The following is a 19,616-nucleotide window of genomic DNA, read 5'->3' on the forward strand; positions in this document are numbered from 1 at the left end:
TGGTGATGGAGGGATACAAGTCCCATCTTGTATCCTAAAGAGACACCCACATCCTCAGAACCTCTCTCTTCCCACGGCCTGCCAGAGTGGTCCTGCAGCTTCTCAGTGAGCTGCCCACTCTGGGGTGAGTAAATGGATCCCCTCCAGGCCCCTCTGGGTCACTGACCCATTTGAAGTGGATGAGAACCACAGACCCTTGCCCCCTTCACTCCTGCCCACTCTGCACATAACCCAGCACCAAGCAAGGGAGATGTGCGCATCAGGACCTCCGAGCGCCCGCTGTCCACGCCCCACTCCAACTTCCTAGACACTTCCCACACGTGGCAGCTGGATCCAGGAAACAAAATTCACAGGCATCAGGGAAGTCAAAGCAAGAACTTGGGGGAACTGGTGTCCTACTCTGAGACTCAGTCTGTCACAGGTCAGAAGGGGCTGCAGCAAAACCACCTGCTCCTGCTGCTGGAGGTAAGGTGGGCTACATGTCCCTCAGACCATCAGAGCCCTTCCACCCACTTCTGAACAGTTGCTATCCTAATATACACATTACCTGCTTCCTTCTGTGCTACTCAAGACTACTGGGGTGTGTTTGTTTATGAGAGAGGGGTATGGAGAGGGGGGAGAGGGAGAAAGAGAATTTTAAGCAGGCTCCATGCCCAGCACAGACCTGAATGTGGGGCTGGATCTCACCACCCTGGGATTATGACCTGAGCTGAGATCAAGAGTCAGATGCTTAACCAGCGGTACTACTCAGGTACCCCAAGACTACTGGTTTTTAAAAGAGCTTTCATGGACCCATGAAAGCTCTGGCTGGGTGGGTGGGCTGGGACCCATGAAAGCTCTGGCTGGGTGGGCTCTGGCTGGGTGGGTGGCCATCGGCTCCCCTTTGTCCAGCTTCCCTCACCTTGCCTGGGCACCTTCTCCTCCTCCTTCTTAGGCAGGGTCACGTAGGAGAACGTGTCAGGCTTGGAGGACACAATCTGGTCAAAGTTGATTTTGTTCATACTGCGCTCATAGTCCAGGTTTACCTCTTTGGAGAGACTGTTGAGGTGCTCCAGAACCCTGCCAATGGGAAAGGGGGACAGGGGAGTCAGGGGGCTCCACACACCGCATCACACCCATGCTCTGGGATCGACCTCTGGGCATGTGTTTGGGGCTTCCTCTCCAGATTCATGGGCACACCTCCTACCCGGCCCCCAGCCACTAACCTCCATCACCCTTGTCCCTTGCCTCTTTTGTGTCACATCCCCCTCCTGCCATCATGCCAGTCCAAGACTGCCTATTTTGCTTCTCAATTCTCAGTGTCATCCCAACAAGGCACCTCCCAGCCTGGTCCCCTCACTTCCACTCCTGCCCATTCCAATCTGCTCCTCACAAAACTCAAATCTGAGCACATCCTTCTCTTGCTAAAAGTCCATCCTAGACCCCCACATCCTAGGATAAAGCCAAACCTCTTCTTGGACCCTAGAGGACCAAGAGGTCCTCTGGCTGGCCCTGGCCCCTCCCTGTTCTCCTCTCTGGTCACTTTCTTGTCCCCTACCCCTTCCCACACATGGCACCCCTCACCGCTACCCCAGCTCCAGCCAGGCAGCCCCTCTGGGTTCCTGGAGGTACTCTGAGCTCTTTGCATCCACCGCCCCTCTGGTGGCCACAGTCTGGTTGATCCAGCCACTATTTCAGCCCCACCCACCCAGACTCCTCCCATGCGGTTTCTATCCCAGACATGCTTTGCCATCCTGGATGAGGGCAGCCTCATTTGTGCCCCCAAGTTCTTTCTCTGTCTCAACAATCCAGACCCCTTGAGGGAATTTTTTCCTTCATTCACTGTTGTTCCCCCAGACAGAACCCTCTTCTCTTCACTGCTGCACCCTGTGCCTGGCACAAGAGGGAGACTTGCCACAGAGCTGCTTGCCTGCCTGACCTCCACTTCCTCCTAATTATACCTTACTGTCATTCTAGGACTCTCTCCTTTCTCACTTCACTTAGGAGAAGTTGACATTTCTCAGCTTTGAGGTCATCTCACCTGTCTGTCTAAGCAGGTCGTGGTGGAGTTTGACCTGACTACTAATTGGCTTAAGAGTGGGAACATGATCCAGTTATAATCAACAACTGATACAGAGCTATAAAATCAAGCCCCCTTGTCCCATCTTCTTCAGGACAAATTCTGAGGGGGGTTAGCTCATGCTCCAGTGTTCCCTGTGAGATCAGAGGCTGTACTTCTCCTAAAACCACATCTCTGCTCAGCTGCTTCCTCCATTATATCTTGCCACCTTCACTCCCTTAGAGATGGACTTAATCAATAAATCAATTATACAAGAATCCCCCAAACAGGCTTGGCTTCAAGAGAATCCAATCTACGGCAGAGCTCACTAGACTCTGGGCTTTGTGCTTCTAAAACTGTTGCTGCCATTCACCTGGAGATGAAGCCAGCACACACTGGAGACAGAGCCCTGATGCACTGAGCCTGGCACATTTTGCATCCAATTTCCAGTTATAGGTAAAGCAGTGCATTTTCCCTGTCATCTAAGCCAATCTGAGTCCATCATATTTGTTATAAAGAGCCAAAAATAGGGACCCCTGAGTGGCGCCTGCCTTTGGCCCAGGGCACGATCCGGGATCGAATCCCATGTTGGGCTCCCGGTGCATGGAGCCTGCTTCTCCCTCTGCCTATGTCTCTGCCTCTCTCTCTCTCTGTGTGTGTGACTATCATAAATAAATAAAAATTTTAAAAAAAGAGCCAAAAATATTCTCAATGATATAAAACTCAAGAAATGGAATTCTGGACAACCAAGGTAATGGTGGCTACATCAATGTGGATCTTTCCACACGCTCTCAAAAGACAGAGGAAAGAGAAAAAAAGAAAAGCTGGGACAAATAACACTACCAAAACCCATGCTGTTAGTATACCCAAAATAAATAAAATGCCCAAACTTCATGTTATCTTTTTTTTTAGTTTTTTAAAAGAATTTATTTATTTATTCATGAGAGAGAGAGAGAGAGAGAGGCACAGACACAGGCAGAGGGAGAAACAGGCTCCATGCAGGAAGCCTGACATGGGACTCGATCCTGGGTCTCTAGGATCATGCCCTGGGCTGAAGGCAGCACTAAACTGCTGAGCCACCAGGGTTACCCAACATTATCTTTTTTTTTTTTTAAGATTTTATTTATTTATTCATAAGAGACAGTGGGAGAGAGAGAGGGAGAGATATAGGCAAAGGGAGAAGCAGGCTCCATGCAGAGAGCCCAATGCGGGACTTGACCTCAAGACCCCAGGGTCACACCCCGGGGTTGAAGGCAGGTGCTAAACTACTGAGCCACCCAGGGATCTCCCACATTATCTTTAAGTAGAAAAATAATCATCAGTTCCCAATAAGCTACAGCTCCCCCTCCTGCTGCCAGCCTGCATGGAGAAGGAGAGGAGTCTGAGGAAAACTGTGCATGCAGAAGAGGGGAGCCATGGTAGCTCAAGCGTGGTCTACAGTTTTGCCAGAAAGAGAGAGAGTCCACTCTAACTGCAAAAACACTGACTGTGAGTCCTGGAGAATCAGAGCACTTAAGGCAAGGAAGGAACTTGCATGCATTCATTCAACGTAGCATTCTTTGAAAGGTATTATGAAATATGAGGGGGAAGGTAAAAGAAAAGGAGGACTTTGGAGATTAAAGGGTGATGGAAAAGGAAGCAAAAGTGAAAAATTCAGAGTCCTGAAAAATAAGCGAAAACAATGGGAAGGACAACCCCAACACACACACAGCCATCCATATTGAAAAAGAAAAAAAAAAACCTGGTTTGCTATTCTAACAGAAGAGGGCGCCCGTGAACTAGGAATCTTGTAAATCATCCCAAATCCAAGAATGCAATAGGTGAAAGTAGATGCCCCTAACATAATGCTACTGAAAGAGCACCCACCTTACTGATGAAAATTCTTGTCCATCCCTCAAAGAAAAAAAACAAAGACAAAGCAGAAAACTACCTCAGCACTTCAAACTGAACTAAATATCTTCAAACAAGTGGTTGTTCATATGAAAAACACCTTGAATCAGAATTTCACAACTAAAACAGAAATGGGCAAAGAGCAGGAAGAAATAGAAAGCTATTTCACTGAATTCAGAGGGGAAAAAATGGAAGAAACAAAATTATCTCTGGAGGGAAGGGAAAATTAGGAAATTAGGAGGTGCCTAAGTAAGAATAGAGTCAAATAAAAAATATAATGACATACACTGAAGACCAGAATATAACCAAGAAAATGAAAATGAGGGGGAAAAAAGAACTAAAAAGAGATAGAAAATGGTTAAATTAGAAATAGGTAAAGAAGCAAGATAGATGATAGATGATATAGATGATAGATGGATAAATAGAGATGAGGTAATCTGATAAAGAAAAATAGGATAATGGAACAGAACTAATATTTAAAACTAAAATCCGGGATCCCTGGGTGGCACAGCGGTTTGGCGCCTGCCTTTGGCCCAGGGCGCGATCCTAGAGACCCGGGATCGAGTCCCACGTCGGGCTCCCGGTGCATGGAGCCTGCTTCTCCCTCTGCCTGTGTCTCTGCCTGTATCTATCTCTCTCTCTCTCACTGTGACTATCATAAATAAAATTTAAAAAAAATTAAAAAATAAAAATAAAAAATAAAAACAAATAAAAATAAATAAATAAAACTAAAATCCAAGAGAAATTTCCAGAAATAAAGAATGTCTGAACCTGTGTATTTAAAAGGCCTGTTTTGTACTTAGGAAAACTGACCCAGAATGATCAACTCTGAGATATACTCTAGTAAAATTATTAGACTTCAAAGATTAAAAAAAAACAACAAACCCCTGAGGCCTCCAAGCCAAAAATCAGACAACTTACAAAGAAAGGGGAGTTAGACTGGCATCAGACCTCTCAAAATCAACATTCAAAGCAAGGCAACAAAAGAGCAACATTTAAAAAGAACCAATAAATGAATGAATGAATGAGTAAATAAATCCAAAAACCCAAGCAATGACAGCATGAAACAAGAATTTTATATTGAATCAAGTTGTCCATCAGCTTTTAAACATGCAAGAACTCCAAACTATATCCTTGAGCCCTTTATGAGGAATCTACTAGAAGAGGAACTTCATACAACCAAGATATTAATGGGGTCTAGGATACACTAGACCCTGGCACTCTGGCCTATTGAATATTTTAAGCTGAAGTAATTTGACAAACAGCCTTCTCCTGAAGCAAGTCGTAAGATCCTCATGTGAAAAGTGACCTCCTTATAACCAGAGGAAAGGGCATCCTTAGCTCCAAGATGGAATGACACCAAGAGGAATCCTAATGAGAGGTCTCGTTAAGTTTTCCTCAGTTTACCACTCTTAGCTCATATCTTTTTGTCTTGCCACAATTTCCACAGCCTTCCACTCTTCATCAAACCTAGCATAGGTTTAACCTGTTCAGGTCTTCATTTCCTTATGAAGGGAAGGAAGGAAACATAAATTTGTAAACTGTTCTCTTGCTAATCTGTGTTACAGAGCCCCAGCCAAGAACCTAGAAGGGTATAAAGAAAGAGGACTGTTCTTTTGTCCCCTGCAAGATGATAGGAAGAACTTTGGGAAAAAAAGTCTGATATACTTAATCAACTTAATTGTATATTTAAGACTAAAAAAAGATGGGGTGCCTGGTTAGTTCAGTCAGTGGAGTGTATAACTCTTGATCTTGGGGTTGTGAGTTTGAGCACCATGTTGGGCATAGAGCATACAGTCAGTCAATCACTAAAATTTATTTTTAAAAATAGAAACAAAGCAAAGATAGAGATGAAAGTGGAAGAATATTATGTTAAAATAGTAAGGAGGAAAAAAGCAACTAAAAATGGAAGGAGATGGGCGCCTGGGTGGCTTAGCCAGTTGAGCCTCTGACTCTTGGTTTCTGCTCAGGTCATGATCTCAGGGTCCTGGGATAGAGCCCCTAACAGGTTCTGCACTCAATGGGGAGGCTGCTTCTCTCCTCTTCCGGTCCCTCTACCCCTCCCCTGCTCATGCAATCTCTCTAAAATAAATAAATAAATATATTTTTTTAAATAGGAGGAGAAAGGAATGAGGGAAGTAGAATAAAGTCAAGATTGTTACAAAGGAAATAGAAGGGAGTCAAAGGATACCATTAAAAACAAACAAAGCAGATATTAACCAGTTGAATAAGAAAGCAGAGGACATGGGGCACTATAAAAGGCTTAACTACAAAAGAAACCACTAAAATAAGGTATAAATCTTCCCAAATACCAAAAGAAATTTAAAAAGTGAGGGGCACCTGGAAGGCTCAGTTAGTTGAGCATGCAACTCTTGATCTTGAGGTTATGAGTTAGAGTCCAAAGTTGGGTGCAGAGATTATTTAAAAATAAAATCTTAAAAAAAGAAATTAAAAAGTGAAAGAACAAAGAAAATACAACACATAAAGAAGGAAACACAGAACTGAGATCAAACATAGCAGTTTAACGATAAATGTGAATGGGTTTAACTCACTTATTACAAGAAAAAGATTTTTAATTTGACTCACAAAGTAAGACCTGATTATATGCTGATAATGAGACCTACCTAAAACAAACTAATTTAAAAAAGCTAAAAATAAAGGGATGAGAAAAAATGTATCAGAAAAATGGAAACAACAAAAAGTCAGGTTACAATTCTGATAATCAAACAAAGTAAAATTCTGGTCAAAAAGCATTTGACCTGATTGCGGACACATTTTAATTCTGAAAGCTGCAATTAATAATGATAAAATAACACAGTACCCTCTGTGGACAAAAGACATATAGAAGATGTAAACAACATAATCAATAAAATAGATTTTTCTGGAATACATGTATATATAAACTCTGATACCCTAACTATAGGGATGTACCTCTTCTCATGTGCAAACGGAGCATTCAGCAAAAAATTGATTATACATTAGGTCCACAGAGAAAACACCACCAAGTTCTGTAGAGTAGTAATATTATAAATAATACTCTGATCTCAATGCAATACAAGTAGAATTTATAACAACAAATTTTACTAAGTCCTTTTCATATGGAAAATTATAAAAACCTGACATTAAACAATTATTTAATGAAATCGGAAATACAAATTTTGGAACTAAAAAAATAAAATACTATATATCAGAATCTGTGGACTATTTTATTTATTTATTTATTTATTTATTTACAAACTAGGAGGTTTTTTTTTTTAAGATTTTATTTATTTATTCATAGACACACTGAGAGAGTCAGAGACACAGGCAGAGGGAGAAGCAGGCTCCATGCAGGGAGCCCAATGTGGGACTTGATCCCAAGTCTGCAGGATCACACCCCAGGCTGCAGGCAGCGCCAAACCGCTGCGCCACCTGGGCTGCCCCTGTGGACTATTTTTAAAGCAGGTATCAGAAGAAAGTTCATTAGTCTTAAACGCATTTATCAATAAGAACATAAATAAGTGAACTAAACTCCTCTTGTGCACACACACACATATACACACTATAAACATAACAAAACATAAGCCAAAAGAAGGCACAAGAAAGGAAATAATAAAAAGTAGAAATGGGGGTGCCTGGGTGACTCAGTCAGTTAAGTGTCCGACTTCAGCTGAGATCATAATTTTAAGGTCCTTGGATTGATCCCTGTGTCAGGCTCCACACTCAGTGGGGAGTCTACTTGTCTCTCTACCTCCCCCACCTCAGTTCATATTCTCCTTCTCAAATAAATAAAATATTTTTTAAAAAGCAGAATGGGGCAGCCCCTGTGGCTCAGTGGTTTAGCGCTGCCTTCAGCCCAGGGCATGATCCTGGAGACCAAGGATCGAGTCCCACGTCGGGCCCCCTGCCTGGGGCCTGCTTCTCCCTCTGCCTGTGTCTCTGCCTCTCTCTCTGTGTCTCTCATGAATAAATAAATAAGATCTTTAAAAAAAAAAAAAAAAGTAAAAAGCAGAATGAATGAGGTAGATGTAGAAAACAAATTAATAAATCCAAGTGCTCATTTTAAAAAATTAACATATCAAACAAACCACTAAGTAACTTAATACAGCAAAAAAAGAGGGGATGCCTGGGTGGCTCAGTCAGTCCAGGATCACATAGCAACCCCTGCTCATTGGGGAGCCTGCTTCTCCCTCTCCTGTTCCCCCTGCTTGTGTGTTCTCTCTCTTTCCTGTCAAATGGATAAATAAAATCTTTGAAAAAAAAAAAGGGAAGAGAGCATAACTCTATAAAATAAGAAGTTACCAAGGGAAGTCAACATTGAAACAGAAAAAAGTTTTAAATCATTAAAGACCACTTCGCAAAAGTCTATGCAAATATATTTTAAAATCTAGAAAACATGGATAATTTTTTAGAGAAACAAAGTATACGAAAATTGACCTCCAAATTGGAAATACAAAGCTTAAATAGACCAATTCTTATAGAGAATTATAGAAGAACTTCTTACACAAGTTATAGAGGAACTCTCCTACCAAAAAGCACCATGTCCAAATGGTTTCAGAAAGGAATAACCAGATAACCTCAGTACAACACAAATTGTTCCAGAGTACTGAAAATGAAGGAAAAACGTCAATATTCTTCTTATGAAGCAAATATAACTTACTTCAAACCTGATAATGACAGTATAAAAAACATTATGAACCAACATCACTTATATTGATACAAAATTTCTAGAAAGCATACTAACCAACAGAATCCAATACCACATTAAAAAAAAAAAAGATATGCCATAGCTAGGTTCATGGGATTTATTAAAGAAATCCAAAGTTGTTTCAATATTAGGAAATCAGTTAATATGATACACCATGTTAATGATATAGGAGACAAATCATATTATCTCCGTAAGTATTTTAAAAGCCTGTGACAAATAAACGCTTAAGAAAACAGAAGTTTCAATGGATATGTTATTAAATAAAGTCCTAAAGCTAGCATTTTCTTAAGGGGAAAACTTAAGAAAGGGGAGGTACTTCCACTAACATTAGAAACAATGTAAGGATCCCTACTATCTCCACTACTATTCAATATTGTACTAGAAGTATTAGAAAATGCAATTAGGAAAGAGAAAGTGATTAGAGGAATAAGAATTGGAAAGAATAAGTAAAATTATCTCTATTTACAGGTAATGTGTACTTAGAAAGCCTTGGAGAATCAATGATAAAACGCATCAAACAATTCAGTAAGGATTGTTTATAACAGGATATAAAATTAGCATATGCAAATCAGTAGACACAATAATAGAGAAAATCCATTTATAATAGCAACAAAGAAGATAAAATACTTAATAAATATGCAAAACCTTCTGGGAAATCATAAAGCATCCCTTAAAGACAGAAAAGTAGTCTTGAACAAATGAGTAAACATTCTTTGTCCTTAGGTAGAACAGTTTAAGATCCTAAAGATGTCAGCTATACCTAAGGTAATTTAAAAATATAAGGCAATCTCATTAAAAATAAAAGTGGGGGGGCGGGGATCCCTGGGTGGCTCAGCAGTTTAGCGCCTGCCTTTGGCCCAGGGCGCGATCCTGGAGTCCCGGGATCGAGTCCCGCGTCGGGCTCCCTGCATGGAGCCTGCTTTTCCCTCCTCCTGTGTCTCTGCCTCTCTCTCTCTCTCTATCATAAATAAATAAAATTTAAAAAAAAATACAAAGTGGGTTTTTTCATTTTATTTATTTATTTTTTATTTTTTATTTTTTTAAAAGATTTATTTATTTATTCATTCAGAGAGAGCGAAGAGAGAGGCAGAGACACAGGCAGAGGGAGAAGCAGGCTCCATGCAGGAAGCCCGATGTGGGACTCGATCCTGGGTCTCCAGGATCACACCCCGGGCCGCAGGCGGCGCTAAACCGCTGTGCCACCGGGGCTGCCCTATTTATTTATTTTTTAAAGATTTTATTTATTTATTCATGAGAGACACAGAGAGAGGAAGAGGGAGAGGCAGGCTCCCCACAGAAAGCAGAGGGAAAGGCAGGCTCCCCACAGAAAGCCTGATGTGGAACTCTGTCCCAAGACCTCAGGATTATGACCTGAGCCAAAGACAGACATTCAACTACTGAGCCACCCAGGCACCCCAAAGTGTTTTTTTTTTTTAAAGAGACAGATAGCACAAGCTGTTGGAGGGGCAGAGGGTGAAGGAGAGAAAGAATCCCAAGCAGGCCTCAGTTTTAGGGCAGAGCCCGAGTAGGGGCTCAATCCCATGACCCTGAGATCATGACCTAAGCCAAAATCAAAAGTCAGATGCCCAACCAACCAAGCCACCCAGGTACCCCCAAAATACAAAATGTTTTTAAAATAGAACAAGAGGAGTTGATACAATGCTCATGGGAAAATAAGCATGCAAATTGCCATCAAAACCCTAACAATGACAACAACAAAATCTCAACATCTTTTGCAAAAATAGAAAAATCCATCCTAAAATTTCCTAAAATTCATATGGAACCTCAAGGGACCTAATTAACCAAAACAATCTTGAAAAAGAACAAAGTGGGAGGACTCACACTTCCTGGTTTCAAAACTTACTGTAAAGCTGCAGTAATCAAAACAGTGTGGTACTGGCATAAAGATACATAGACCAAAGAAAGGGAACAAAGAATCCAGAAATGAACTCTCAAATACATATAGGTCAAATGATTTTCGACAAGGGTGCCAAGATCATTCAATGGGGGAAAGAACATTCTTTTCAACATACTGTGCTAGGAAAACTGGATCTCCACATGCAGAAGAATAAAACTGGACCCTTACCTAGCCCCATATATAAAAATTAACTCAAAATGGATCAAAGATGGGGATCCCTGGGTGGCTCAGGGGTTTGGCACCTGCCTTCAGCCCAGGACGAGATCCTGGAGGCCTGGGATCGAGTCTGGCGTCAGGCTCCCTGCATGGAGCCTGCTTCTCCCTCTGCCTGTGTCTCTGCCTCTCTCTCTCTCTCTCTCTCTCTCTCTCATGAATAAATAAATAAAATCTTTAAAAAAAATGGATCAAAGATCTAATGTGAGAGCTAAAATATAAAACTCATAGAACAGATGGGGGAAAGCTTCATGACATTGGATTTGGAAATCATATCCTGGCTATGACACTAAACGTGCAGGCAACAAAAGAAAAAATAGAAAAATTAGAATTCATCAAAATGAAAAACCTTGTGTTCTAGTAACATAAAACACACTATCAACAGAATAAAAAGGCAAACCATGAGATGGGAGATAGTACCATATTCTGATGAAGGATTAATAACCAGAATATATAGACAACTCATAAAGCTCAACAACAAAAACCTAACAATTGGATTCAAATACAGGCAAAGAATTTTAATAGACATTTCTCCAAAGAAGGACCTACTAATGGCCAATAAGCACATGAAAAGATGTCAACATCACTACTAATCATTAGGGAAATGCAAATAAACACCACAATGAAATACCACTTTACATCCATTAGGATAATTATTGTAAAGGGGGAAAAAAACCCAAAGAAACGTTGGTGAGGACATGAAGAAATTAGAACCCTGGTGCCCCATCGATGGGAATATAAAACAGAACAGCTGCTAAGGCAGCTGAATAATGGCATCTCAAAAATTATAAACAGGGTTTTGCAGATGCCGCTGACACCACCTGGAGCTGCCCTGTGCCACCCTGCCAAGGTCAACTCCATGATATTCTTAGATATTGAACCCTTGGACCATGTATCCTTCAAATCATTTGCAAAGTTCCAAAGATAGTGAAAAACTGAGGACTAGAGAGAAAAGATTTGGTTATAAACGTTCCTGATTTGACACACTTATTCCAGGATTTATGTACCAGGGTGGAAGCTTCACACACCATAATGGCACTGGTGGTGAGTCCATCTAGAGGGAGAAATCTGATGATGAGAATTTCATCCTGAAGCACGAGACCTGGCTTCTTGTCCGTGGCTAATGCGGGATCCAACACAAATGTTACTGGTTTTTCATCCATACTACCAAGACTGAGTGTTTGGGTGGCAAGCATGTGGTCTTTGGCAAGGTGAAAGAGGGCATGGGTACCATGGAAAACATGGAGTGCTCTGGGTCCAGAAAAGGCAAGAGCAGCAAGAAGCTCACGATTGCCAACTGTGGACAGCTCTAATAAATTTGATGTGTGTTTTATCTTAACTACCAGACGGTTCCTTCTCCCACCTGTTGATAATAGCCTATAACCTATGCTTTCACTGCAATCCTTTGGGTTCCATGTTTTCCTTACCCCCTTCAAGTCCAGATAGATTGCAGAGGTAAGTTTATGAAATAAAAACTAAACGACAACAACAAACAGAACTACCATATGACCTATCAACTCCACTTCTGGGTATACACCCAAAAGAATAGAAAGCAGGGACACAAAGAGAGATTTGTACACCCATGTTCACAGCAGCCTAAGTGTCCATCCACAGATAAGTGGATAAACAAGATGTGGTATATGCATATAATGGAATATGGAAAGGAAAAAAATGGAAGGAAATCCCCACACCTGCTACAACATGCAAGAACCTAGAAGATGTTACGCTCTGTGAATTAAGCCAGGCACAAAAGGACAAAGCCTGTATGATTCGGGGCGGGGGGGGGTGGGGGATGAGAATGGGGAGTTACTGTTTCATGAGTACAGTTTCACAAAGTTCTATAGATGGACAGTAGTGATCGTTGCACAACTTTGAATGCACTTAATTCCACTGAGCTGTATACTTAAAAATGGTTAAAATAGTAAATTTTCTGTTATGTATATCTTGCCACAGTCTTGAAAAATAACTAATTAAAACAAACAAACATGCAAGAAGAGCCAGAAAAACACTGAAAGGGAAGAGCTACAAAGGGGGCTGGCCCCTACAAGACATGAAAACATTCTGTGAAACATCTATAGTTAAACTCTAGTGCAAGTGCATAAATAGACAAACAGAACAATGGAATAGAACAGAAAATCCAAACAAAGATCTGAATGCACATGAAAATTAGTGTATGATAAAGGTGGCATCTTGAACCACTGAGCAAAATATGGAGGTTTTAATAAATGCTGATGGCATTTAATAAACTATTTAATAAATGCTGGTCATTTGACAAAAGATGTAGCTGGATCCATACCATACATTGTACATAAGGATGGAACAAGGATATGAAACCATGCAAGTACAGGAAAAAATCCTCAGTATGAGGAAAGGCCCTCTATGACTCAAAACCCAGATGTAATAGAAGAAATTATTAATAACATTGTTTAGATAAATATTTTAAGAGTTATATTGCAAAAATTACCATAAGCAAAGTCAAACTACAACTAATAAACCAGGAGAAAATATTTATAGCATAAATCACAAAGGAAGGACCAATATCCCTAATATATAATGAACACTTAAAATCAGAGAGAGAAAAAAAGCTCAAAAGCCTGAGGGGGAAAAATGGGCAGAAGACAATGAATAGGTGAGTCATAAAAATATATAAAACTTGCCCTTAATCATGTGAAAAGATGGAAAAAATTGCTCAGCCTCACTTATAACACTTCGGACTTACTTACCTTGCTCATATACTTATCTTCCAGACTGGCAAAAAAAATCACATAGCATGACAACACACTCTCAGCAAAGCTGTGGGGAAACGGGCACTCACACTGCTGGTAAGTATACAAAACCCTAGGGCACAACCCTAGCAGAGGGAATTTGGCAACAGCAAACCAAACTACATATGTGCTTATCTTTTCACCTAGCAATCCCATTTCTCAGCTACCCTTAAAGCTACCCCTCCATCACTAGGAATATATAAATGCACAAGGTTATTCATGGTAGCACTGTTTATGATTGCAACATACTGGAAATGACCTACATGCCTATATAGTAGGGAACAGTCAAATAAACCACAGTACATGTGGTTCGTTCACACACTAGACAGCTATGCGGCTATGAAAAAGGAGGAAGGAAATCTCAATGAACTTGTATGGGTTGATTTCCAGGATGTTTCCCCCCGGGGCAAAGAGAAAAAGAAAACTGAATGTGTATCAAAGTCTACTTAGTAAGGTCTTTCTTTTTAAAGAGTATGAATTAGCATTTGAACGACTTTCTGTGTATTTTAGGACTGAGCAAACAAATACACCATGAACAATGAATGGGAGTTGGTTTTCTTCTGGAGACAGAAGTAACAAATATGTGTAAGTGAGAAGAAGCCATGTGATGTTGGGGTGGGTTTGAAGGTATCATTAGGAACCCATGTTTTTTAATGGATAGATCGATAGAGACAGACATGGGTGTGTGTGAAGGTTATACATAATAATAATGAAATGTCATAACATGCAGATTCCCTAGATTTGACTGGTCTAAGAGCTTCACAGCAATGATTTTCTAGTAACAATGAGCATATCTGATGCCCAGATCTTGGCTTCTAAATACTACTCCCCACTGAAAGGAATCAGGGCTCCTTGGAGACATAGCTGATTTCAAGGCTAGGTCTGGGGAAGTGCAAGATGAGCCCAGAACTTCTTGCTATGCCCAAAAGTACAGACGTGTTCAAAGAACAATAGGAACACATTAGAAGGACACAGAAATCAGCTTGAAGAGGCTCCCTCTGGCCAAATCTGGGACAATTTAGGCATCGAAATATAAAATAGTAGTAACAGATTATAAAATAACAACCCATGAGTCAACATTGGTCATGAGAGATCTGGAGACAAACAAGACACTGCTTGGAGTCTAAGAAGTCCACAGTGCAGTGGGCAAAGTGGCCTACAGATGAGCGCTGAGGGAGCACTGCCCCCTAGGCTCCTGGAGGAAGTGACATTCGGGGATGGAAAGGTCTGCTGGGGACTCACGAGGACCCTTTGCGCATCCGGGGTGTGCTCATGGCCCACTGCTTGATCTTGTTCAGGCTCTGCTCACTGATGAGCTGGCGGCCCTCGGAGGGCATGCAGTCCACGTACAGATTGTACAGCAGCAGAGCCTCTGTGTTCTTGCGCAGGGCATTGGCTTGGACCACGCGTTGCGTGAACACACGGGGGTCCTCAGCGCAGAAGAGAAGCTGGATCCGAGGCACCCAGTACTGGCAGGTGAGGAGGGGGGGCCTTCCTGGGGCCGGGTGGGAGGGAGAAGGGAACACACAGCACAGTCAGACTCTCAGGGTTGGAACACTGGGTTCCAGCCTTGCTCTGCTGCCGATGCTTGGTGGCCCTAAGCGAGTGGTTTCCCCTCTCTGACACCCTGTCACATCTGTCAAATGGGCACAACAACACTCCTTGGCCCTGTACACTGTGCAGTTTGCCATGGGTAGATGTGAAAAGTGCTTTGTAAACTGTAAAGAGCTGTGCACAGAGCCCCACAGGGGTGGCATCCATGGTACCACTCCTCACTGCCACACCTGGGGCAATGATGGGCCTTGGATGCCTTCTCTGCATCATGTTGGAAGTGACCCTGTCAGTGGCTCAGAGTGAGCATATCCAATAATGGCCATTTGCCCTTCCTGGGGTCTCTGAGTGATGAGCCCTCTGGTTTTCACTGGTCAGGGGACAGACAGCCACAGGACAAACAGCAAGGAAGAATTCAGGCCTGGTGTGGCTGTCTGTACTGTGGGGCAGGGATTGGCCTCAGTCACAGGCCTGTGTGGGGGTGTGCAGGGGGTGGGGCAGAGAGCTCATACCTTCAGCGGTGATGCCTCCATTCAGGATGGGCTTCCCCATCTCATCTCTCACCAAGCCTCTCTGCTCTGTCTTATGCACCAGGTACAGCTTCTTCTCCTTGTCATAGTCCAGGACACCCACACTGCACCATTCATACTTCAGCTTCTGACTTTTGGGGTCCTCTGAAACAGGAGGGGAACCCACTAGTGCTCCATGCCATAGGGCCAAGAGGGGCCTCTGAGTGTGAGCAGCAGGCGCTAGGGAACAAGTCTCAGTGGCTACCAGTCTGGCCTCCCTCTCTCTAAGATAGACCCCCTCTAACTCCAGCAAAGCAGGAACACTGCTTTCTTCCCAGCTGAACTGGCCTCTGAGCGACCCCTGGTGAACAGGACCCAGAAGGACCAGGCTTCTCTGTCCTCATGCTCCGCATGACCCCAGACAGAGACAAGAGGGCAGACAGAGACACAGGCCAGCAGGCCTGGGACAGGAGGTGGGAAAGCCCCTGGCACATGGAGACCTGTGGAGGGGGCAGTTGTAAAGCCCCTCGTGTATGAACTGGACCTCTTCAAGGTGACCAAAGCCAGAGTGAACCCCTTCCTGTGGCAGTTGAGACCCTAGGGCCCTTGTATCAGGACAGGTCAGGGCAATGTAGAAGATTACTGCCTTGCAGCCACCCCAAAGTGGGCCTTAGGGCCTGTTTGGTCAAGATGAGCCTCCCACACGTTTCCTGGGCTGAAAGCCTTTGCTCTATTCTCCAGCTCATCTCCTCCACTACCAGCCCTATGCATTTGCATTTCTCTCCAGCCACACTGCATGTCTGGATGTTCCCATGACTTTGGAGGTTAATTCTGCCTCAGGGCCTTTGTATGGGCTATACTGTCTGCCTGGAATAGTCTTTGCTTAGGTCACCTTATTGCTGCTTTGTTCCTTGCTCAAATGGCTTCTCCTTGGAGAGAGCATCTCTGCCTAAAAGAGCACATTTGCTCCAGGCACTCTCTGACTTGATACCCTAAATGTGTCCCTCGCAGAACCTAAAGTCACACTATGGATGCATCCTATCCTGGCTCTGGTCAGCCTCCTTATACTAGGAGCAGCTCCCCAAGGGCAGGCATGACACATGGTCACAGCTGTGTCCCCATACTTAGAATGGAAACTGGTACCTAGTCGGTTTCAATATACTTCTGTAGAAAGAAGATGCACATGGCACGGTGCCTAGAGGGAATGCCTTAAAATAAACTGATGGGTGCTACAGACTGGGTTGAGGAAAAATGGCTGGAATTTCAAGGAAATGCTACCTGCTGATTGATGCTGGAAAGATGAGTAAAGGAGCTTGTTGTGGTAAACCTCATTGGCTGTACTTCTGTTTTGCTTTTCCCTTCTTCCCTTCCCTTCCCTTCCTATAAGCTTCTTTTTTGAAAATGCTGGCCTGTCTTGGCTCAACTTAGAGAAAAAGATGTCACTGAAAGCCCCCAGCAGAACACCAGGGGTTTCTGGCAGAAATGCTTCCTGCCAGCCTCTCCCCCCACCTGTGCTACTGCCCCAAGGCAGGGCCCATGTGAAGAGGTGCCAGCAGAAGCACTTTGGGGAGGCTGGTACTTGGTACATTTAAGGTTAACGCAGCCGCACACCTTCTGGTTTTATCACCAGGAACTGGAGATCTGGGAACAATTGAGTTAAATTATTTTTGTAATTAAGTCCAAAGTAAAGGGAACATTCTGGGTTTCTTGTCTAGTTCAGAGGAATTGATTCCAGCATTAACATGTTTTTAAATCGAAACATAAACTTACAGCCTGCTCAGTGGACTTGTTGTAGGGCCCCCTGGAGGCCAAGCAGTCTTAAAATCAACCAGCATGACTCTCAGTCTTGGGCACAGTCCTCTAGGGACCCACTGCCCATCCCAAAGCAGTTTGTCCATGCCCATGGGGCAGGGAGTAGAGCAGCCCTCAGCCCTGCGCAGGGGAACAGCCACCTCCAACCTCCTAACCCAAATCTTCCTCAGATGCCTACACAAAGACCAGCCATGCAGACCAGAGTGGCAGCCAAGGAAGTTCACCCTGGCCCTGTTCCCTCCAGTAGCAAACACAGCCCCAGGACAGACATGGGGCCAGGAGAGGGGCAGACACGGACAAGGCTGAGCCACAGCTCATCTGTGCAGCAACAGTCCGGGTATGTGTGTGGGGGTGTGATAGTGGCCCTGAATGTGTGACAGTAGGCGTGTGCGTGTGTGTGGTGAAAATGGGCATGGGAGTGTAGGTGATGGCATGTGAGGACTAGGGGGAGGATGCCTTGTGAGTGTGTGATTGCAAGCAGATGTGTGAGCTTGAGGGTGTGTGCTGTCCACACAGCAGTGAGAGCTGAGAGACCACAGGTACAGCTGGAGCAAGGGTGATTTCTGGGTGGCAGGATGGAAGGGCTTGAATTATGCCCCTTATGCACATGGGAATGTTTCCAACAGGATTGTATCTTTTTAAAATCACCAATAAACCAAATATGTTTTTAAAAATTCTAAATACCATCCAGCTGTCCTTTCCCTGGCCCTTCCACAACGTCATCCCTGGTCCTTTTATTTCTTGCCTCTGTTTGACCTGCCCTTAGCCTAAACCTCAACTGGGAGGCCTCAAGAGGTGGGGGCCTCACCTCCCATGGCTACCAGCCCCCAGGGCAGCCCAGGAGTCCAGGCCTGGGCTGCTGCCAGGCAGGGATGGTGCAGACCAGGATCCTGCCCCCCACCCATGCCAGTCCTGTTCACCGTGCCCCAGGATGTCATCAGTGGGCAGAAGGGCTTTTCCAGGGACAGGTTTCCTGTCCTGAGACCCCGGCTCCAAGCCCATGTTGATCCACTCACTGGGAGTCCGGCAATCAAACTCCTCATTGTCGAACACCTGGAAGAAATGGGCTGAGGTCAGGAGGAAACAGCTCACCCCTACAGGGGCCCAATGAGCTGGGTGTACCAGACGATGAGGGTGCCTAAGTAGGGTCCTCTTCAGATGCAGGAACTACAGACTAGGGACCCGGGGGCTGGATGCCTCCTCTGCTGTTTACAGGGGTCTGTGGAGTCTGGTTCCTGTGAAACCCTGGATCCTCGTCCAACCAGTCCATCCTGATGCAGGCAGAGGGTTATCTGGGTACTCAAAGCAGGATGTGGGTGTTCTCTCCTACTGCCCAAGGGTCATCCAGCTCAGACCCAGGAGAAGAGGTAGCCCTTGGATTTTCCTGAGCACCTCACCTACACCCAGACATGAAGGAGATTCAGGGTTGTCAGGGAGGCCACCCTTAGTAGGGTGATGTGGATTCAGCTCTGCCTCCCTATAGGGACCATCAAGCAAGACATACTCAGGGTCATGGGGAGCCAAGTGAAAGCCAGAACAGACTATGCTCCCTCTTTCTCCTCCCTAGATTCAGTATCCCAAAGGGGCTACAATGATGTTCTTTCCTCCTCAGTTCCCCCCCATCTCAGTGAGTCCAGAAGCAGTAGTCAGGAAGGTCTGTACACTATTCCACAGTCCAACTGTGCTGCTTCTGGTCCCTGGAGGTGGTGGGGGAGGAAGGTAGGCAGAGATCATGGACAAAACTTCCCCAGGCTCCCAAGAAGGAAGTAGAGTCAGCATCTCAGGGGTTCTGGGCCCCTTCTACCCCAGCCTAAGGTGCTCAAAACCCCTGGCAGGAGGTTCCAACTATGCTTGATAAATGAGTGCTTATGATTGCCATGGGATCCCCTTTCGGGTCCGAGCCCTCAGCCTGGCTTCTATTACCCTCCACCCATCAGCCCTCTATAGAAACTAGACTCACCTTCAGTGGGAGATAGGTGGGGAATATTGGGTCATTTCCCTGCTCAATGGTCTGGGGGTTTTGTGGGTCTGGGTGCCTGGGCATGAGCTTGTTGGAGTCAATGCCCTCCTGAGCCAGCAGCTGCTCAATGTCCAGACTCAGGTACAGCCGCTTCCTCCTGGCCAAGGGGAAAAGGGGATCTCATGACAGCTCAGGTCATGTGAGGCAGCTTCACAGACGCCAGCAAGGGCCCACAGGGTGGTGTGGCCTAGAGATACTTCCAGAACCCTCTAC

At 44.2% G+C, this 19,616-nt stretch overlaps 1 protein-coding gene across 1 annotated transcript in view; it reads right to left on the reverse strand.

Moving 5' to 3' along the window:
* The window catches only part of DNAH1 (dynein axonemal heavy chain 1), an 84,893-nt gene that overhangs the window by 52,418 nt on the left and 12,859 nt on the right, over positions 1–19,616 (reverse strand). Inside the window, exons 5-9 of the mRNA XM_072788101.1 lie at positions 19,344–19,500; positions 18,304–18,436; positions 15,575–15,736; positions 14,754–15,006; positions 902–1,059 (exon numbers count right to left, since the gene is read on the reverse strand). Coding sequence (XP_072644202.1) covers positions 902–1,059; positions 14,754–15,006; positions 15,575–15,736; positions 18,304–18,436; positions 19,344–19,500 — 863 coding nt within the window. The remainder of the gene's footprint in view (positions 1–901; positions 1,060–14,753; positions 15,007–15,574; positions 15,737–18,303; positions 18,437–19,343; positions 19,501–19,616) is intronic.

The sequence above is a fragment of the Canis lupus genome, chromosome 19 (assembly GCF_048164855.1).
Source record: "Canis lupus baileyi chromosome 19, mCanLup2.hap1, whole genome shotgun sequence".
Classification (NCBI taxonomy): domain Eukaryota; kingdom Metazoa; phylum Chordata; class Mammalia; order Carnivora; family Canidae; genus Canis; species Canis lupus.